This window comes from Chenopodium quinoa, unplaced genomic scaffold (genome assembly GCF_001683475.1).
Source record: "Chenopodium quinoa cultivar QQ74 unplaced genomic scaffold, ASM168347v1, whole genome shotgun sequence".
NCBI classification, from domain to species: domain Eukaryota; kingdom Viridiplantae; phylum Streptophyta; class Magnoliopsida; order Caryophyllales; family Amaranthaceae; genus Chenopodium; species Chenopodium quinoa.
The window spans coordinates 234,433-256,759 of NW_018744111.1; the positions used below are offsets into that span (position 1 = coordinate 234,433).

At 41.2% G+C, this 22,327-nt stretch overlaps 1 protein-coding gene across 2 annotated transcripts; it reads right to left on the reverse strand.

Annotated features, from left to right (window-relative positions):
- Positions 1-957: 957 nt before the first annotated feature.
- Positions 958-21,252, reverse strand: LOC110692412 (probable serine/threonine-protein kinase At4g35230). 2 transcript variants are annotated; one of them, XM_021869407.1, is made up of 10 exons: positions 20,679-21,252; positions 20,151-20,380; positions 7,449-7,584; positions 7,104-7,237; positions 5,799-5,904; positions 3,576-3,661; positions 2,581-2,769; positions 2,309-2,467; positions 1,734-1,847; positions 958-1,604 (listed from the first exon to the last, which is right to left on the reverse strand). In XM_021869407.1, the coding sequence occupies exons 1-10, from the start codon at positions 20,761-20,763 to the stop codon at positions 1,353-1,355; spliced, it is 1,491 nt and encodes a 496-aa protein (XP_021725099.1). In that variant the 5' UTR covers positions 20,764-21,252; the 3' UTR covers positions 958-1,352. The 2 variants fall into 2 exon arrangements, with proteins under 2 accessions (XP_021725099.1, XP_021725098.1); XM_021869406.1 differs by having other exon boundaries at positions 20,151-20,383; positions 20,679-21,248.
- Between the last annotated feature and the right edge of the window lie 1,075 nt (positions 21,253-22,327).

The following is a 22,327-nucleotide window of genomic DNA, read 5'->3' on the forward strand; positions in this document are numbered from 1 at the left end:
ATTTAGCTCCTAGGTTAGCTTGTGGCTTAAGTTGAGTGGTTTTCGCGAAATTTCCCTTAGTTTGGATGCATATTTAGGTTTAAGGATTATGTGTTGAGTCTGTTGGAAGGGATTTGCAAAGGTTTGAGGTTTGATTTCAGGTTAGATTATGGTTGAGGGATTTTAGATAATTTTTGTGGTTTTCGAGGTTAAACAAAGACTTTTGTTAATTAAAAAAGTGTGTCAGACTTAACAACATTGTTAAATGTCATTTAAGTCCACTCAGCAAGTGCTTTTTAGAGAATAGAACAGAACAAAGATATTTTTTTATTTTATTTTAAACGGTAAGATACGAGGGAGGGCCTCATCTTATCACGGGAATAAGGGGATGCGGAATCGAACCCCCATCACTTGGGGGAAGATGGAGGGACTAATCATCATTTCATCTCCTAGATCCTTCGAACAAAACATAAATAGAGTTGAGTAATGGTTGCATTTTTTTGGTTCCAAGTAAAAAAGAAAAGAAAAGGGAAAATAATCATAGCTTAACAAATTAAAAGGGACCAACCCAAACGAATCTGTTATTACTTGTTCCATTTCTTCGTATTTTATTACTTGCTCCATTTCTCCTGATACAAAGTTTAAAGGAATAATATAAAGTATTATTTTATGATAGAAGTGGAATTGGTAGAAAAATAAAAAAAAATCAAAAATCTAAAAAAAATCAAAAATGAGTATAAGTGGGGAGGAGAGAGTATGAAAAATATTCAAATATGATAGAAGGGTAACTACTTGTAAAATATTGTTAAAAAATTCCAAAAAATAAAATAAAACAAGTAATAAAATATAACCGCAAAAGAAAAGTGGTCAAGTAATAAAATATAGAGTGAGTTCATTTAATACTTAAGAATCTCTTTTTCTTAATTTATGTAAAAAGATTCCAAATAAGATCAATATGGAGCAGAAGGAGTATATTGATTGATAGATGATTATTTTTAGCACTATATAAATTAAAGTTTGTTTCGTAATAAGACATGCAAGTTCATCACACTCGTCTTGTATGGGCTCGAGGTGCCCCTGTGCATCTAAGAACACAAAATTACGATGGGAGTTTTGAATGGCTCCGATAGAAATGACGAAGGATCACAAATTCACAATAGTAGCTAGAACTAATTTAGTTATCTATTCTCTAATAAATGACTAAATATACTTTGACATATTACATCATATGTATATGATTAAAACCAACACCTCAAGCTAAAGAGAAAAAATTGATCCAACTACTGCTCAATCCCAGCTATCTTCTCCATAACCTCTCCTCTCATATCTCCATATTCTACAGCAATATTACGGCGTTTAATGTAGAAATAATTTCAGCCCCGCCAGCTACTTTGCCTCTTGGCTTCAAAGGCAGCACCATCATTTAGCATATCCTGGGCATCAGCTTCCATCCCTAGCTTGGAGAGCGCAAGGGCCTGTAAATAAAATGCCGTTGGCCACTCTGGTATGCATACCTGGGCCTGCATAGCATCCCTAAGGGCAAGCTCGGGTTGCCCAATCATCAAGTAACAGAGGGTCCTCCTTGCAAACACAGTAGCTGAAGGTGCAGGCATCATAGCCACCAGCTGTATTGTTTGAAAAACACAAGCAAGAGTTTCAGGAGCATGTATAATCTCTTAATGCACAGTCTAGATTTCTTGACATAATTTACAGGAAAAGTGTCAATGACTCTACTGAGGCTGGCAAATCAGTACCTTTGAATAGTTTTCTACAGCATTCTTAAAATCCTTATCTCTGAATGCAATATCTCCGAATTTCTTTGTATTCAACATGTCTTGAACTTGTTGTGTCCATTCTTGAAATGAGAGCTGCATAGAGGATAACTATCAGAGAAACACAAAGAGATGGCAAACCATCTGTATCCAATTTAGGGTAGATGAGGAAAAATAACCAGGAATTTTAAAAATACCCCATAAATAAAAGTCATTTTTGTTTAACCAACTACTACCATTGGCTATATGTATTGATTGTTTGAGTCGGCTAACAACATTATTATTAATTCATGGATGTTTAGTTACACCAGTTGTTGCCTATTCAAGTGCAAAAAGAGCGACATTTGAACGAAATAACCAAAAGCGAGGAAGAAACTGCTCTAGTCAGCATCAAGGAGATAATCAAAAGTATGAAACATGCTTGGAAATGCAACTCAATTTATCCTACTCTTCCTGTCAAGGTGTGACACATTTGATTTTCACTGATAAAGAGTTAAGAAACAAAAGAAACCAAATCAGCATAAGTGTCCGACCAGTGGGGTAAAAGTCAGATGTACCTCATTATCAGCACCCTCTTCATCTCTATAGCCAGTTTTAAGCAAGATGTCATGCACAGCTGTGAGGTCCAACCTTTCACAAGCCTTTCCTAAGGGAGAAAGCATTATTGGAACCACTACTGCAGCCTTGGCCAGCCCCATCAGATTAAGAGACGTAACCTAAAATCAACTATTTCCATCAATACTGAATCTATAATTAATGTAATAGCTAGAAATCAAAACAAGTATAACTGCAATAACTTATATTAAAAATCACAGAAAAATAAGTATACCTCTTTCTGTTTTTGCAGGGGATCTACTGCTGCAAGAAGGAATTTGATATCAGGTCGATCCCTTGCTTCATACTGTAGGCATTTTGATGCTAATTCAATCATTGTAGCCGCATCCTCATTTACATATTGTCCTTCTAATGATGAATCCATTAATACCAATGCGCTTTTTCCCCTTATTATGTCCAATGCCTGAGCAGTGGCCATTTAATCAGCACATTCCAACAATTAAAACAATACAAGAAAAAAATCCACATTGAACCAATACTGATAGAAAACCTAGATTACATTCACATGGCAAAAAATAAAACATAAATTCCAACCTACATCATATTTTAATGTAAATGAAGACAGGCAGCAGGTACAGGACTTCCCCAACTTAGAAAACAACTATGTCCAACTTGCAAAAACTTCTAAGACAATGCCCCAAATGATGTACTTGTTTGAAGCAGAGTACAAAGATATGGATTGCAACTAGCACTTATGTGTTCTACACTTCAATTATCTTCACACAAAAGAATACCTTCCAATAACTAAGCGGAAAGTGATATATACTCCATACAGAAACTTAACAAGAGCCCCAGTTGAGATAAACCTACTAACAGTTTGGCCTTCTGCTCAAGTTAGGGCTGGACTCAGAAAATGACAGACAAATTTGATTCAGTTCCAGAATTCATGGAATAAATTGTCAAGAGTGAAATTAATGAAAGATGAGAAAATTCTAGACGCAACAAATTCATCATTAACTAGTGACAAATGAAAGCGATCTATAACACTTCGGATAGAAATTCTAGCTGCTTCTAGTTACAGTAAAGAATTAGCCAAGATAATTTCAGCCCTCCTGTCATATATTACAACTAAAGATCTTGACACAACAAATTACTTCTACTATAAGGAAATACCAGAACGCAGGTAACAAGGAAAGCATAAACCAGACTTTAAAAATATATAAATAAATATAAAAAGATATATAAATAAAGGGCACCAAGATTACATACATGACTAGGAGGTATATGCTTCCCACTTAAAAGGTCAAGTAGAATGGTGCCATAACTGTAGATGACACTCTCGGGAATAACCCTTCCTGCAGAGTTTTGGCAGCTAAATAGTTAAGTGATGTATCAAGTTTTAAATGATACTAGTTTCCAACAATCATGAAGAAAGGAAAAACAAGATAAGGAATTACAGGTGAAGTGGATGGCCAGGAGTATTCTAAGATATAAGCTATTAATATTATTCATGGTAATCTTGGATATTGAAATTGGCAACTGAGAAAAAAAATTATATACTACTTATATATATACCTTCCCAGTTTCCACTTTGAATTACGTGACTTGCTAGCATTAAGATTTACAAATCGAAAGTCCTCATGTTGATTCATGTAGCCGACTCCACTTATGGGATTAAGGCGTTCAAGCAGAAGAAGAAGATAGTAGATGAAAAACCAGGGATCTATTATGGAATATGTAAAAGATGCGTCCAAAATACGTAAATTCAAAGATTAACATATATGGATAGATATTGACATACTTATAACAAATTAATTAACAGAATAATAATAAGAAGAAGAATTATCTATGTAATAAATAAAGAGAAGAGGTGTTTTTGGTTGGGGATTTTGGAGTGGACCATTTTACCCTCTCTACAAATATTTATTATAATTAAAAAAAATTAAAATGTATTTGAAATTTAACCTTAAAATATAACTTCCATTTCTAACTACTCCATAAATTTAAAAAGATAACTTCTCTTATGGTGGTTATTTTTTCTCATATCAAATAATTCCTTCAAGTGTAGTTATGTTAGACGGTATATTAGTTTAATTCGAGAATATTTATTTGATGATATAAATTTGACACTTGGTGTTTTAAAAGTCGGTGTTTGTAAGTTTGCATAGGTTTTTTTCAACTTTTATCTATGTAATATATAAAAAGAAGTGTTTTTGGTTGGGAATTTTTGAGTGGACCATTTTACCCTCTCTACAAATATTTATTATAATTAAAAAAAATTAAAATGTATTTAAAATTTAAACTTAAGATATAACTTCCATTTCTAACTACTCCATAAATTTAAAAAGATAACTTCTCTTATGGTGGTTATTTTTTCTCATATCAAATAATTCCTTCAAGTGTAGTTATGTTAGACGGTATATTAGTTTAATTCGAGAATATTTATTTGATGATATAAATTTGACACTTGGTGTTTTAAAAGTCGGTGTTTGTAAGTTTGCATTGGTTTTTTCAACTTTTATATAAGTATAAAAGCAACATACTATAATTTAATTAGTAGTACGAATATTTACATTGTACACATATTTTACAAGTATGTATAATTTAAATGATATAAGTTTAGAGGCACATGCAATGCGTGCACGACTATTCCCTTTAAATTTATTTAATCATTTGTATATATAATACCTTGAATGGGTTCAATTCATCCTTTAAAAAAAATGAGTATGTATGTAATTGTAGAACTAATATAACAAATGCACTGTAAAATTTAGGATTGTTTTGCATGGTTAAAAGCTTATCCCTTTAATGGATTCTTACCTTTACTAATTATAAAAAATACGGAGTAATAAAATTATGTCAATATATATGCCGTGTACGCAAATAAGTAAATTATAAAGATAACTTTATGCACAAAGTATAAAGAGGGGGGATAGTCGTGCACGCATTGCGTGCGCCTCTAAACTTGTTGTTTTAATACTGTCAGATAACCTTTACGAACAAGTTCATTGAGACACAATTTTACTCTTCTGAGTTCTGTCATATCTTCTATAGTTCTATTCTATAAGAAATTCAGCACAGAATAATATAAATGGGCGACCTAACACTGAATTTACAAGTAAACTTTTAGAAACATGGTACGCCACATCCAAGGAAGTCCGCTAGCTCATGATGTTGATAGACTTTGGCATTATCAGTCTAGTGTCACAATAGTTTGGATTTGGAGGGGGGGGGGGAATTATACACTTCCAATATCCACAGTGTGCAATTTGTTGAATATGGGTGATCCGAGAGTTATTTTGTATAATAGGGGTGGACGGGTGGTCACAGCAAGAAGCAAATTAGCAAATTGTTTACAGTTTGGTTGAATAAGGGTAATCTGAGAGTTATTTTGCATCAGAGTGCTGGTTCGAGCAAAAAGTAACTAATTTTAAAACCATCTTCCCCTTTAACATGATAGGAGATATGGGGAAAATCTGACAAACAAATTACCTGTCCGCATAAACTCAGGTGGTGTGTAGGCCAAGTTTGTGCTGTAGCTTTTACCGTCCCTGCTGTTTTTCATTAGGCCAAAAGTGGATAAACTTGGATCACCTTCCTATAAAAAAAGAGCCAATTTTGTAAGGGATTAGACAGCCGTAATTGTCGCACAGGATAAATGCTAATCTAAAGAAGCAATCAAAACAAAAGGCAGATTAGTTGAACAAGCAAACAACTCAGGAAAAATCAGTTTCTGCCATACCAAGATCGAAATAACAAGCATCCACCATAATCAAACAAATATTATCTCCAGCCAAGAGTAGTAATGATGCCTTGAAGAAAAAGAAAATCAAACTTCATGAAGTTCACAATATCATTTAAGCAAATAGGTGTATTGGAAGTGACATCCTAAATTAAAAGAAAAAAAACCACATAAAAACTAATACTACCTTTGTTGCAAGTCAATGGCAACACTTTTCATCAAAATCAAGGAAATGATTAAGAGAAAAATGGAAAAAAGTGAAATTTTTTAAGAAGCCATATTAACATAAAAACAGCTTATGGGCCCATAAAATACTATATGTACAAAAAGTGTAGGAATTTAATAGAAAATTGTGGGCAACATGCCTCAAATTTGAATATGGCAAAGTTCAACCATTAATTTGAAATAACCAAAATAAATAAGAGTAACAACTAATTTGAAAAATGGATGGAGTATTCCTTTAAATGCCAACAGCATGCGTGTAGCATTTGATATGCAGCTTATTTATACAGGACATGGAAAAGGGTATAAGTAAGCAATACAAGATCCACAATTCCACATTAACCACAAGTACGTAATAATATTAAAAGCACCAATTAGCTATCTTTCCAAGGAAGCTAAATATCAGTGCATGTCTGTAAAATTCAATACCATGGCTGAAATTCTGGCAGTGTTCATCCAATATCAACACATTTTAGTATTGCATAGCCTGTTGCCCTGTTGTAAGTCATAAAAATGACATGTATAAAGACAATGGAAAATAGTTTCCAACAGGATATATGACCTCTAAGATCCAACACGTCTGCATTCTCCCCAAGAGTAGAAACACATTATGCTCTTCGGACTTTGGCTGTTTCTTTCATGTAAATACCTACGTAGCTTTAGACTTTAATCACTTAATAGTTTATACTCCTAAACTACTTGCGACCTATATATACCAACATTATTATCTACTCACACCAAAGCAGAGAATGAAAAGTAAAGCACAACAGAAGACATCTAAAGAAAGTGCCACAAAGCTCGGAACAGTAAATTTGCAGAATAACAGAATATACCTCATCAAAAAGCACTCTATATGCATTTAAATCATGATAAATTTTCCGATTTTCTGCATTGCAATGATCAAGAGCCAATGCAATATAATAGGCCACTCGCACACGCATTTCCCACGGAAGAGGCTGCTTATCATCTACAAAATCAAATAAAGACCAAAGTTAAAGTAGTTATCATGCACAGCACATCAAGGTCATCAAAGGCATATAACCACCTTGTCTACACAACTATATACACATAAGAAAAAGCAAACACAATTTATTCTTTATGTAGCCTATTTAGCCAACCAAATATATGTGAGGGAGTAACAGAATACGAGTGAACATAACACGAGATTTGAAGCTCACAATGGAAAAGATGCTTTGATAGAGTATCATGGGGCATGTATTCAGCCACCAACAATCTCTCATCCCCCTCTGCACAACATCCAATGAGATTAGCCAGCCTTTTATGTCTGACCTTCCCAACACCAGCTGCTTCTTCCTATGATATTTAGCATTTTATTAGTTCAAGGCAAAAGTGAAAAATTAGCAAGAAATTTTTAAGTTATAAATTCTAAAGCAAGCATATTGGATATAAGTTCAAGAAAGTTCAACATAATCAAATTATAAGGATTAAACAACCTGATCGAAGGAATACAGGAGAGAACACTTCTAAGATGTCACTAGGTTATTACAGATCAACAAAATGCTACTAGAATAAAAAAGGCTACTAAGGAGTTCTATTTGTTACTAGTGTTTCGGGGTTTTCTGATGTCCTGCGGGAGAGTTACAATTCCGAGACTGGAACCGGACGCCTGTACCTGCAAAACAAACGGATGCTCCGGATGATTGGAGATCCGCCTCCGACGGTCAAGTTAGTACTTGATTATGGAGTAATTAATGCGGAAATTAAAGTGATTGGGTCTCTCTAGGTGAGAGTGTTTAATGTGTGTAATCTGCGTAATCCCCCTTAATGAGGATTAAGGGAGGTATTTATAACCTCGGGAAACGTGCCAATCTAGGTTTAGGTTAACCTTGGGCTGATTGGGCTTCCCTTGGAAGTTGGGCCTAGGTGACCGGCTTCTCCATTAGGCATGGAGTATGCCACGTGTCATGACATAATAAGTCCAGGGTGGACGAATAAGCGTGTGCCACGTGGCAAGCCCTGAGATGTCCAACTGGGGGACACTTGGCAGGACCTGATTGGCCCACGTGGCGCATTCCGATTGGTGGGAGCAAAATCCCCTAATCATTTGCCCCTCACAGGTGGCACGTGACTGGTCACGTGTTACCTGTGACAGGTATCGCCCTGTAACAGGCGACGGCCTGCTACAGGTGTCACTCGGCGAGAGGCCGAGAGATTCTCCCGCCAAAATTTTGAATTCTGGAAGTGACCCTTCGCCTTCTCACTTCGCCTATATAAAGGAGTGTTGACTTCGGTCATTTTCACACTTGAAAACTTTGTGAGAGAACATTCGGACCCCTGAACTTGCTCTGACATTTTGGACCCTTTCTGCCTACCGCCTGCTCTGACAAGCCGACTGCAAAGGATTTTCAGAACTTCATCAATCGTCACTCGTTCAGGTAACCGTCGGTTCTCTTACTCTTAATTTTCTCTTTACTTTATTCTTTTTTGAAATGGCACCACGGAAACACACGACACGACCTAGGTTAGTGATCAGCCGGTCACCGGGGACGGCTGAATCTAGGACTAGGAGTGCCGCCTGCCCTTTTCTGGACCCATCTTTGCCCTTTATACAAAGTCTGACTGTATCTGTGTCTATGCAGAGCATGATGGCCAGAACAAAAAAGACTGTCAGGATCTCAAACTCAAACGGCTCCTCCCACAGGGTGCCGATTAGTGAAACATCTGACCAGGCGCCAGATGTGGAAGTGAAACAAAGCGGCTTGAAAGCCGGCAGTTCTGAGGGAGGAGTCAAAGTGACCCCTTCCCATTTTACAGTTGACAATTCTACATTCTCTCCTGCTCCTTTTAAAGGAGAGGAGGTAGGCCCCTCCGGGAGAGGGGAGGAGTCGTCCTCTTCGGACTCGTCAGAGGACGAATCCGAGTCTAGCTCTTCTGGCCATGCTTCTCTGGACACAGAAGAGAAAAACAGTCGCCTACAAGAGGCGAGGCTTTCTCACGCAGTTGAGAAGGGGGACGATTGGGCGGAGCCATCCGCCTCTCACCGAGAGCAAAATACCCCCTACTACTGCACGGTACCTCGGGGCCGGATCACGGCCATGCAAGAGAAAATGGGGAGCTTTATCGCAAACCACACAATGGGCCCCGGCTTTTTAGTGTTCGTGCCGGATCCAGAAGACACAGTCGTCTGGCCGGCTGGTACCAGTTATGATGGCGCCTGCTTTGGCTGCTACGAGGCGGCCATCAAGGCTGGGCTGCGCTTCCCACTACATCCGGTTGTTCAACGGATCTTGGATGGGTATGAGTTGGGGTTATGGCAGTTAGCCCCGAACTCCTGGGTCAACGTACTAGGCTATGTGGCCGGGTGCGAACTGCACGGGGTGGAGCCGAACTTCGAGGCTTTCGCCCACATGAACTACCTCAGCCGGACCCCTAAGGCAAGCGGTACCGGCTGGTATCAATTGACGAGCCACAGGGGCTACCTCATGACGAGAGGTAAAGCAAACAAATGGAAGGACTGGCGGAGCACCTTCCTTATCATTGAGAGTTCAGACACAGAGATGAACAAGCGCTTCAACAGGTGGAACAGGAATCCGCCCCTTCTTGCAGGCGGCCGCAACATGCCGCCTGTTCCCCCCAAGGCTAAGAAAGAGATCCTAGATAAAGGACTCTTCAAAGTAGAGTCGAAGGTGAACTCTACTTCAGGGGTACGAGAGCAAGTACCCCTGCACTGCGTCCCGAGCTTCAAATGGCTCTACGACGAGTACTTTTTGGCCGCCTGTGGCCTCAGCAGTCGGTGCTCAAGAGGTAGCCGGCCTGTCGAATACTCTGTTGTTCCGTGCATTTCTTGTTATGACTTTTATTAACTTTGCTATTTGTTTTTGCAGCGGACGCCATGAGCAAAATTACCGCCTCCAAGACTGCGGCGGCCATGTTGCGAGCCTCCATCATGCAACAGTCTTCAACCGACTCCCCCAACAAGGGGGCACCCTTGGTGGGCTTCGAACCTTTCACCCTTTTTTTGGAGTTGTGTTTATGCATATACTGACTCTTTTCTTCTTTTTTAGACGGGCGCTCCAAGAGCTTCTTCTTCCCAACAGCCGGACCCCAAGGCCCGGAGGACGACTGTTGTGAGCTCTCCTGGTTCTGCCAGGAAACATGCGGCGGCTGAGAAACAGCCGGCCACTTCTTCTAAAACTCCAGCTGGGCCACCTAGAAGTATGAAATTGTCCTAGTAAATTTTAGACTTGCTCCCTCCTTTACTAGGTCTAATCCGTTTGTTTATGCTTGATGCAGCCGGCCCTCAGGAGCCTGACTTGGTCGAAGTGGCCAAGTCTATGATCAAGGTCGTACCTCCAGCTGAAAGGGAGGCGGTCAGGGGTGTCGGCACCCTTGACCTAGACGGGATTGCAGGGGTCCTTGCTGAGGTATACTTAGCATATTTTTGAGTATTTGAATTCCAGGACGCCTGTTTTCTTTTTTGTTTGGAAACTGACGCCTGTTCCCCTTTTTACTTAGGTCCTGCTCCGAGTGAACGGCCTTCGCAAGCCGCTTGACCGGAAAAACAAAGAGGTAAAGGCTGCAAAAGCTATGGCCGCCTCTGACTGTGATAAGGCAATGTTTCAAATTGCCCAAAATGAAGTTCTGACAATTGATATTCTTTATTATCAGGCGCAGGCTTACGCCGCTATCCGGGCTCAGTTAGAGGCGGCCCAGAAGAGGAATAGCGAGCTGGAGGCGACCATCAACAACCTCAAGACCGAGCTGAGACCTCTTCGCCAAAAGATGTCCTCATACGAAACCTTGGAGAAATCCTTGGCGAGCGTAAAGGAACGCCTGGTGACCCAGGAGAAGAGTCTTACTCAGGAGCTCTCGGAAAAGGCCGAGCAAGAAAAGAAAGAGCTGGTCCGGGAGATGATGGAAGACTCTGCTCAAATCCAGCGCATGACTTGGGGCCGCCTCTTCCCCAATGCCGACTTTGCCTCCTGGGAAAAAACGTACCGCCAGTGTTCTGATAGATATAATCAAGAGATCCTAGCACTGCTGAGGAAGAAGCGTTGGAGGAGGAGGAGGAGGAGCAGCCGGTAGTGGCGCTTGTGCCGCTTGGGGGTAATGCATCGAAGAAGGATGCAGCTGAAACCGAGTCCAGCAAAAAGAGTGCTGACCAGGCGGCAGCTGCTAATATTGAAGATCTGCCCCCTTCATAAGCTTTATGTCTTCTTTCCCCGGCCTGCGTGCCGTTTGTTTGTATTTACCCGGCCAGGGGGCCGGGGCTCTGAATATTTTGTCGGTCTTTAATGATCGGCTTCCTTTTAATGAATATTTTTGTTTTGCTTCAAATTTGTTTAAGTATTGAATATTCTGATATCCAATTGTACACTATACCGACTGTTTTACATGGCCGATAGTTGCAGACAGGTACGGATAGTTAGTCACGCCGCCTATGCCCCTGGACGACTGGTTGTCTGTTTCCAGGCTAGACGATCAGTCGGCTATTTATCCAATCGGTATTCGAACCATTTTAAAGACTGGATCCCCTTTAGGCAGGCGGTCCTGTCATTTGTAAAATTAACCAAGTAGGAAAGTGGTTTCCTACTTGTCATGTTTTTAGGCTAGAGACTTTAGGCCGTCAGGCCGACTGTTCCTCGCCATATTTAATCTAGTGTGAACAGGTGCTGTATGAACACCTTTTTAGTTTCATACTAAATTTTTAAGGAGTGACCAAGTAAACATGATTGTTACCTAGTCGCCAAGTAACTGAGTAGTAGAGGTATCAAGCGGTGGGTACCGGTTGTTCCCCTTTATTCGCCAATGTTTGTTGGCTTTTAACTCATAGGTTGTTGACCTAGCAGGAGTAGTGGTTGAGAGCCCCTGTTTGCTAAAAACAGGCGGACGACTCATACCTTTTAGGCTCCATACTAAGTTTGAGAGAGTGACTATGAGTTAACTTTGGTGTTACTCAATCGCCGTCACTCCTGCTTGAGTAGTAAAGGTACCAGGCGGCGGAGGCCGGCTGAACCTTTTGATTCGCCAATGTTTGTTGGCTATTAACTCAAGAGGTACCCCCTGCATTTATCCCAAGTAATACAGGCGGTCATCTGACTCAGATGTCAACTGCTACCACTGGTTTGGTTAGTGATAGAGTTATCCTTGTCTCAAAAACGGCTACGTGGTTGCCCTTGGGGACAGTCGTATAGGTGTCGTGTAATTAGTTTATAGAGCAATGTTCCACCCAAAAGGGAGCTGCTCTCTGCGACGAATTTCATCCGGAGGGATGCCGCCGGACGCCTGCTATGATGTTGGGACAGGTCGTATTAGTTTTGAAGATTGGATCAGTTGGCTTGGCGCCTGGTCTGATCATTCGGCCTGTGGCCTTGGTTAGTCCTTTGGTGGACGCAGATGCTAAGTAAGAGGAGGGCAGCTACCTATTTAGGCACAGGGTCGGCCAGGCCACCATCATTTTTTAGCTAAGTATAGGAGGGTGGTCGTCTGTCTTGGAATCGACTGTATGTCCAGACGGCATGCCCCTATGGTGATAGAGTAAAATATTTAATGGAGAGTAGCCGACTGTAAAGGTACAGACGGCATGCCCCTCTGAAGATAGAGTAAAATACTCAATAGAGAGTAGCCGACTGCAAAGGTACAGACGGCATGCCCCTCTGATGATAAAGTGAAATACTCAATGGAGAGTAGGCGACTGTAAATGTATAGGCGGTCTGCCCCTCTTAAGTAAGAATAAAAATTAAACATGGAGAGTAGCCGACTGTTTGTCAGTAGGCATGCCCCTCTTAAGTAAAAATGAAAACTGAGTATGGAGAGTAGCCGACTGTTTGTTAGTAGGCGTGCCCCTCTTAGTACAAAATTGAATATCAAGTATGCAAACTTTTATTAAGTAGCCCTTGACTATTTATATCATTCAAAAGAAATATTTCTTAAGATTATCTACATTCCAAGTTCGAGGCAACGGTTGGCCGTCTGGTGTTTCCAGACGGTAGGTACCGTCCCTGACCTCTTCACAGATTCGGTAGGGTCCTTCCCAGTTGGGAGTTAGTTTGCCAGACTCATTAGCCCTTCCAACTGCTTCCATTTTTCTAAGTACAAAGTCCCACACTTTGAGTGGACGCCTGTGTACTTTTTTGTTGTATGATCTAGTCATTCTCAGGCGGTAAATTTCATGGCGCAAGACAGCATTGCCCCTCCTTTCAGGAAGTGAGTCTAATGCCAGGCGCATGGCTTCCCAGTTTGCCTCTTCGTCATATAGCATTACTCGAAGAGTCGGCTCGTAGTGCTCTATTGGAAGAACAGCTTCCGCACCATAAGTTAGGAGGAATGGAGTTTCTCCAGTCGCCCCTTTTTCAGTCGTCCTAATGGCCCAGAGAACATGTGGTAATTCATCCGCCCATAGGCCGCCTGCTCGTTCAATCTTTTTCTTGAGACCGTCTGAGATGATTTTATTAAAGGCTTCTACCTGGCCGTTTGCTTGTGGACGGCCGACAGATGCAAAGTAGTGTGCAATTCCTTCGTCACCCAACCAGCTTTTGAGAACAGGCGTCTCAAATTGGGGACCATTATCAAAAACCATAGACATGGGAACCCCGAACCGAGTGATGACATTTTTCCAAATGAATGAAATTACATCCTTCGTCTTGATTCCCTTTACAGCCTCCGCCTCTACCCATTTAGTGAAGTAGTCGACGGCAACAAGTATGTACCTCCTTCCGCCTGTAGCGGGCGTATATGGACCCAGAATATCCATGCCCCACTTAGCAAACGGTAGTGGGCTATGAATGGTAGTGAGGTCAGTAGCCGGACGGTGAATTAGTTTGCCAAACCTTTGGCACTTGTCACATTTTTTCACCATCTCCATCGCATCTGCTTCTAAAGTAGGCCAAAAGTAGCCCTGCCGCCTTGCCCGTTGAGCAAGCGTCCTACCGCCTATATGGGAAGCACAGTAACCAGAGTGAAGATCATCTAGTATCTCTCGCCCCTTTTCTAGAGTAACACACTTTAAGAAGGGTTGAAGGTACCCCCTTTTGTGAAGTTCTCCCTTTATTATTTCAAAACAGGTTGCTCATTTTTTCAGTGCTGCCGCCTGTTGATGATCATCCGGCAGGGTACCATTTGTCAGATATGCCCTGATTGGATTCATCCAAGTTGAGCTTCTGTCTAAGATTCCAATAGGGTCTTCCTCAATGCTTCTCTTCTCCATTACTTCCCAAAAAACAGTTCGAGGAGTATAACAGGAGGCGGATGATGCTAATTTTGAAAGTGCATCCGCCTGGTTGTTTTCTGATCTCGGCACTTGGGTCAGATGGAAATCCTCAAGGGAGCCGACTGCTTGTTGGACCGCCTGTAAATACTTGATCATGGCCGGATGGGTTGCTTCGTATTCACCATTGTACTGACTCACTATCAATTGTGAATCAGAACAGGCGTCTATTTTTCTTGCCCCTGCCGCCTTGCACATGCGGATTCCGGCTAGTAAAGCTTCATATTCTGCCTCATTGTTTGAGGCCTGAAAACTGAAGCGTAGAGCATACTCGTACCTGTCGCCCTCTGGCGACTGACATATGACGTCTGCTCCACAACCATTTGAAGTAGAGCTTCCATCCACATATACCTTCCAGACTTGGTCTGGAACTTGAGAGTCAGGAGGACGAGTCATCTCAACAATAAAGTCAGCAAAGGCTTGCCCCTTCACTACTTTTCTAGGCTCGAAGGTAACTTCGAGGCTCTGTATTTCTATGGCCCATTTGATCATTCGGCCTGAAGACTCCATGATGGTCAGTGGCCGCTTGATAGGTTGGTCTGTATACACGACGACTGCATGTGCCAAAAAGTAGGGCTTCAATTTTTTAACAGCCATGAAGAGTGCAAGACCAAATTTCTCCACTAAGGGATACCTCAACTCGGCATTTTTCAGTACGTGACTGACAAAGTAGACCGGGAGCTGACAGCCGTCTCTTTCAGCAAGGAGAACAGCGCTTAACGCATGATCAGAGACAGTCAGGTACATGTAGAGTACTTCTTTGGGCAAAGGGCTGACCAGCCTCGGCAAGGAATGCAAGTGAACTTTCAATCTCTGGAAGGCCGCCTCAGCATCCGGCCCCCATTCAAACCTTGCCTTTTTCTTAATTGCCTGGAAAAAGTATAGGCATTTGTCGCCTGATTGGCTTAGAAATCTTCCCAAGGCCGCCAGACAACCTGTTAACTTCTGAACCTCTCGGATGGTACGAGGCGACTGCATGTCGATGACCGCCTGCACCTTCTCAGGATTCGCCTTTATTCCTCTCTGATTGATAAGGAATCCGAGAAATTTCCCAGACTCAACTCCAAAGAAACATTTCCTGGGATTGAGCATGACATGGTGCCGCCTGAGTGTGGCGAAAGTTTCTCGGAGGTCCGACAGATGATCTTTCTGAAGTTTAGACTTGACAATCATATCATCAATACATGCCTCGACATTTCTCCCAATCTGATCAAAGAACACAGTGTTTATCATTCGTTGGAAAGTGGTCGGGGCATTCTTAAGACCAAACGGCATGACCGTGTAACAGTATAACCCCTGATCAGTGACGAAGGCCGTCTTCTCCTGATCTTTCTTCCATAAAGGAATTTGATGGAAACCATAGTAGGCGTCCATAAAGCTCATCAAAGCATGGCCGGCTGTTGAGTCGACCAGGTTATCAATTTTAGGCAGAGGGTAACTGTCTTTGGGGCACGCCTTGTTTAAGTCTGTGTAGTCTACACACATTCACCAGGTGCCATTCGGCTTTTTAATAAGCACCACATTTGCAACCCAGTCTGGGAAGTAACATTGCCGAATGAACCCTGCATCAAGTAATTTTTTAACTTCGGCGGCTGCCGCCTGACTTCTTTCTTCGCCATGGTTCCGCTTCTTCTGCCGTACCGGCTTCTTTTTCGGATCCACGGCCAGTTTATGTACCGCCAGATCAAGACTAATGTCTGGCATTTCATGGACTTCGAATGCAAAGATGTCCTTGTATTCTTTCAATAGTTTGTGAAAGTCGTCACCCAGGTCCCTTAGAGCAGTCGTCCCAACCTTGATTGTTCTGTCAGGACGCGAGTCATCTAAGATCAGGTCCGTATGCTCACCAGCTGGCTGACGGCGGAATTCATCCGACCGCTCCTCTGCCAATGATTGCTATTTTCTGTCTTTTCTTGCGGCCCCTGTCTGGGATGCCTTTCTCTTCTTGCCGCCTGCTTCTTGAACAGGCGCACTCTCCTTGACATTGTCAAGGTCTACTTTTCCACCGCTCGACATAGTGGCCATAACAGTGGGCTTGACATCCGAGAGATAGCACTCTCGGGCCATCCTCTGATCTCCCCTTAGGGACCCGACTGTTTCATTATCCCTCTCAAACTTGAGCAACATAAGAGATGGGATTATAACAGCCTTGGAATTATTCAAGGTTGGTCGTCCCAGAATCATGTTGTAGGCCGAGAGTTCTTCTACTACCAGGAACCGGACTACCATGTGTCGTCCTTCTCCTTTTTTGCCCAGGCGGATGGGTAAATCCACTCGTCCCACTGGGTGGACGACTCCTCCTCCAAACCCTACTAAAGGGTGGGATGCCGGATGTATGCAATCAGTCTGATATTTTAGTTTCGACAGACATTTGCTACTGATGAGATCTGAGGAGCTTTCGGTATCTATGAGGATTCGGTCAACTCTCTTGTTGGCCGCTTTACATTCAATAACGATAGGGTCGTCATGCGGCCCTCTTACCCCTCCTAGATCTTCTTCAGTGATGACAATCTCAGGAAATGAATATTTGGAGGGTCGTTCTTGGTGAACGGAATTTACATCTAACCGTCTGATATTGTCTTTGTTGCCCCTAATAGTGGGGCCGCCTCCTGAGAAGCCGCCTGCAATGGTGTAGACGACTGCATCATCTGTATCGGAGCTGTCGGCCTGTTGATTCTTTTTGGTCGACTTCTTTTTCGAGGAAGTGTTCCCCGTAGATTTCTTGACATAAGTGTCAAGGTCACCTTGCTCAGCCAGGCGGTCCAGATACCACATGAGAGTGATGCATTCATTGGTGTGATGACCAACATCTTCATGATAATCACAGAATTTTTCTTGGTTCCGATTGTTTGCAGAACCCTTCATGGGGACCGGCTTCTCAATTGAGATCCGTCCCTTGATTTCCTTTAGGATAAATTGGCTATCCTTGTTAAACACATACTTTGGGGAGTATGGTTTGAATTCTTTTTTCTTCTTCTGGGACGGCTGTTTAGAGGAATCAGTTGCCCAGACCTCTTTTCTCTTCTCTTTTGTCGGACCTTTTCCCGTCTGACTGTTTTACCGTACTACAAAGATCAGTCGCCTGTATATAGGCTTCCGCTTCAATCAAGGCCTCTTGAAGAGTCGCCACCCTCTTTCGGACCAAATCAAATTTGAAGGTCGACCCGTCTTTGAGACCTCTGAAAAAGTCAGTATAGGCTACTTCATCCGGTAACCCTTGAATCTGTATTCTCATCAGGTTAAATCGCCTGATGTAAGAACGAAGCCCCTCCTCGCCCTGCTGAATTGTTCCTAAATCAAGGGTCGTCTTCTTCGCAGGGATGTTCATGGCGAAGTTGGAGGTGAATAAGTAAGCAAGCGTCTTGAAGTTATTTACACAACCAGTCGGCAGGTTGTCGAACCATTGTTGTGCGATTCCTTTGAGAGTCGCTGGGAAACACCTGCACCAAGTGGGATCATCCAACCCTTGAAGGTACATCAGGTTGGTGAATGCCATCAGATGGTCTTCTGGGTTAGTAGTGCCGTCATAGGCGCCTACTAATACATTTTTCACTTTGGCCGGCTGAGCGGCTTCAGTAATTTCCTTGGAGAAGGCCGATGGTTGTTCACCAAGTCTAAGCAACCGTAGCTGCCAGTCCATAGGTTGGACATTTTTTGCTGCATGTCCACCAAACGGAGGTGGCTGTAAAAAATACTGTTGTTGCGGTACAAACGGTAAGTTTGGTAACGCCTAGTCGCTATGAAAGCCGGACTGACGGGAGGTGCCGCCTGACTGACCCTCATGATACGACTGAGTATGCCTCATCGAGGTATTTCGCAGACTGTCTTGGAAGTTTGAAGTAGAGGCCGACTCTGACAATCGGTCACTCTTCTTCTGCTCTAGCAGTAGCCGAGCGTCTGTGTATGTTTTCCTCGACCCGTCCGCCTGAATATGACGAACAGGTTTCCTATTTCCTGGAGTAGGAAAACGGTATTTTGTGAAATCAAGGGCAGGTGGCTCCCACTTCCTAGATTTAGGATGAGGGGTCGCCTCTCGCCCTTGAACTGGCTTCCTCTTCCGTGAAGTGGAGGGTTTCTTAGCCGACTGCTCCTTGTCCAGAGCAGGCGGCTTCTTGTTGATCAACTCTTGAATTTCTCCCTTGAAGTCCCTCATGAAGGTCATGAGTTCGTTCCTTGTGATGGGAGCAGACCCATCAGTCGGCTGCTGCCGAACAGGCGGTGCGCCTGCTGGCTCGCTTCCAGTTTGAAGATGTTCCCGTTCCCTCCTTTCGGTATGACGGGTACGTCGGGCCCTTAGGGTCCCGTCTGAAGCTGTGTGGGCTACAACTTCAAATTCATTCTCAGTATTGTGGTCCGACTGAACTAGAGGATCGTCCAGGGGACGTCTCTCTTCAGGAGCCGGTACAAACGTGGGTGCCATCTCAGAAGTACTCTCCCCACAGACGGCGCCAAAATGTTTCGGGGTTTTCTGATGTCCTGCGGGAGAGTTACAATTCCGAGACTGGAACCGGACGCCTGTACCTGCAAAACAAACGGATGCTCCGGATGATTGGAGATCCGCCTCCGACGGTCAAGTTAGTACTTGATTAAGGAGTAATTAATGCGGAAATTAAAGTGATTGGGTCTCTCTAGGTGAGAGTGTTTAATGTGTGTAATCTGCGTAATCTCCCTTAATGAGGATTAAGGGAGGTATTTATAACCTCGGGAAACGTGCCAATCTAGGTTTAGGTTAACCTTGGGCTGATTGGGCTTCCCTCGGAAGTTGGGCCTAGGTGACCGGCTTCTCCATTAGGCATGGAGTATGCCACGTGTCATGACATAATAAGTCCAGGGTGGACGAATAAGCGTGTGCCACGTGGCAAGCCCTGAGAGGTCCAACTGGGGGACACTTGGCATGATTGGCCCACGTGGCGCATTCCGATTGGTGGGAGCAAAATCCCCTAATCAACTAGTATTATAAAAGTCCAACAATGCCACCCCAATCCACTCTCAACCACCCCTAACAAGAAAAGAAATTAATAAAGGCCATTAAGGAAAATGAAACATTAGTAGAAGCTAATGTCATTGCAAAAAAGATATCAACGAGTCAATCAAAAGCCCTTTGCTTCCATGTTTTCCAATATGCTATATAATTCAAAAGAAAAAAAATTCCATGGTTTGCAATTGAAACCAAAGAAAAAGGAAACCTTGGGTTCTATAAAGTGAACAATTATTGTCAAAGAATTGCAAAATGCTTGACCAAAGGAAACAAAACAACTGTAAAATGACAAAATGGTACAAATTCACTAACTCAATAAGAAAAAGACTCAACCCCAGAAAGAAAAAAGCTGGTACACTTTCCATTATATCACTTTTATCTTCATAAATACCCTACTTTCCCCCCCCCCCAACAAATCCATCTTAAATTCAACATTTACACCACATTAGCCTTCATTCGGGAGTGTTCACATAGAACAAAAAACAGCAATATTGACACACATCCGGGTATACTACGCAACCAGAAATCAGGTATCATGACACAAGATAAGACATTAATCTATACTCTTCCAGACCTTATAAAAAACTAATTAAAACCACTGAGAAGCAAATATTTCAAAATTGAAATTGTGACAATAGTACTTATAAAGTTTAGGTAAAAGATGAAAAACCAAACCAGAAATTGTTGGGCATCAGGCCAAGATTGCTTAGAAAAGCGTTTAACAGCAATGAAACGATTAGTTTCAAGTCTTCCTTTATACACAACATTAGGTGCTTTTTCTCCACTTTCAGAAACTATACATTCTGTGCTAAACCCATTTGTTGCTTTCCTAAGCTCACTCAAGTTGTACTCTCTAAATGCTGCTACTTTTTGCTGCTGATTATCCCCATCTCCTACTTCTCCAACTGCTGCATTACACATTTATATTACCCCATAATAGCAAAAATCAGTATAAAAAACAGCAAATTCATCAAAATTAAAGCAATTCCCAGAAATAACAATCACAAAATATTAAAAGGATTTCATAGATTATATACAAATGGTTGAATAATAACCAAGTCGGACTAAAATAAATAAAAAAAAATACTCTGTAATTAACAATTTGAAATCAACTAAATTGAACAAACGCAGAAAATTTAAAGCAACACCCAGAAAATCAATGGAGAAATCGAAGTGGGAAAATCAAAGAAAAGAAGAAAAAACCTGAGATTTGCTTGTCGGATTCAGGGAGAGGAGTTGCGTCGTTTGGAGAAGTAAGGTGTGTCGTTTTGGACTGTATGCAGCCCATAACTTCTTTTCACATTATCAAATAAAAATAAAAATATGCAAATAATCGATTAATTAGATCGAAATTCAACTGAAAATTGAAGGATTGTTTCAAATTTCAAGTAATTTTCAAGTACAGAAGAAAGAAGATAAATAGAAGAATTTGCAGAGAGAAAAGACAGTAAGTGGGTGAGGAAAGAAGTGGTAAATTTGTGACAAGTGAGAGTAAAATAGGAGAGAGAAAAAAATGAGTAGTAGGGAAGAAAGTCACATGATAAGAGCATGATGGAGCACGTGCTAGGGGAATGAGGAGATTGGGGAGGGAAACTGAACTTAGCAGAGTGAATGAAACCAAGCATTTAAAGTTGTGGACGTTGTGGGAATTTCTTTGGAAAAACAATGAGACAAGAGAGAGGGTGGTTGGTAAGGGGTGGAAGTAATTCGGTTTAAAACCAATTAAACTAAATTAATAATTTAGTTTTTTTTTTTTTCTATTCGGTTTGGTTTGGCATGTACAAAATTAAATAAATAGGAAAAATTAACGTGAATAAATCTAATTTTAAGCGACCTCCTCAAATTAGTCTAACCTTTTAAATTACTTAAATTAATCCCATCTTTTTACTTAATCTTCTCAAAAGGGACCCTCTTCTAAAATGACGAGGTACAACAGATTATATGACCTACGTGCCATTTTTAAAAGGTAAATTATAAATCTTCCTCCGCATATGACTTAATTTCCGACGTGAAGTATTGAATTGCCTAACTATCTATTCCCCACATCAACTCGCCACTCACTTAATTCGAGCACCCACCATGAAAAGGACGTTATTACTTAGCTGTTGTTGTTGCCATTGTTGTGTTGCATTCCCTCTCTTAGATGACATCCGTTGGGTTTTAGCGTCTTAGGTGAAGCTACAGAAAAGGTAAGCTATTCAAACTTCTAATTTTTGTTTTCACTTTTTTTATTAAAATTGATGAAAGTATTTTTGAGGATAATAATCCTACCTGTGTTGATGATTATATTCAGGGTCATCTCCGGCTATTTGGAGGCCCTATGTTAAATACATTTAGATGGAAGCCCGTGCGATGCACGGTTTTTTCATCTATCTTTAATTATTTGTTTTATTGTATTTAATAATTTCAGACAAGAAAAGTTTAATATTTTTTTTCTTACTATAATTTATAATGAATTTATCAAATATAAATAAATTGTAAATATGATATTTTTTCCATTATATAAAATCTTTTAATGTGAAATGATAAATTTTTAATAATTTAAATCCTAAATCATTTTTCATTATTTTACTATATCTTTTATTTCGATAGAATCAACAACCTCGTCCACAACCAACCCTCCTACATCAATGGATATGTAAATTAAATCTTTACATTTATATAAAATAAATCAATATATTTACCAATAAATGAAAATTTGTTGGGGTATAAAATCAAATCTATGCATTGGAATTTTTTCATCATCACTAAAAATAACCAAAGCCACTCATATATTAAGTATACTGCATTTAATCGTATGCCATTACATAAACAAATAATTGTTAAGTATCCTAAATAAATACAATGTAACT

What these genes read in the sequence shown, in the direction of transcription:
- LOC110692412 (XM_021869406.1), bottom strand. Translation starts at nt 20,763, where the DNA reads ATGGGCTGCATACAGTCCAAAACGACACACCTTACTTCTCCAAACGAC. An exon ending in ATAGAGTGCTTTTTGATGAG is followed by an intron (nt 5,905 to 7,103) that starts GTATATTCTGTT and finishes CTTTTTTTATAG; the next exon opens with GAAGGTGATCCAAGTTTATC. An exon ending in CTGTAGAAAACTATTCAAAG is followed by an intron (nt 1,605 to 1,733) that starts GTACTGATTTGC and finishes CAAACAATACAG; the next exon opens with CTGGTGGCTATGATGCCTGC.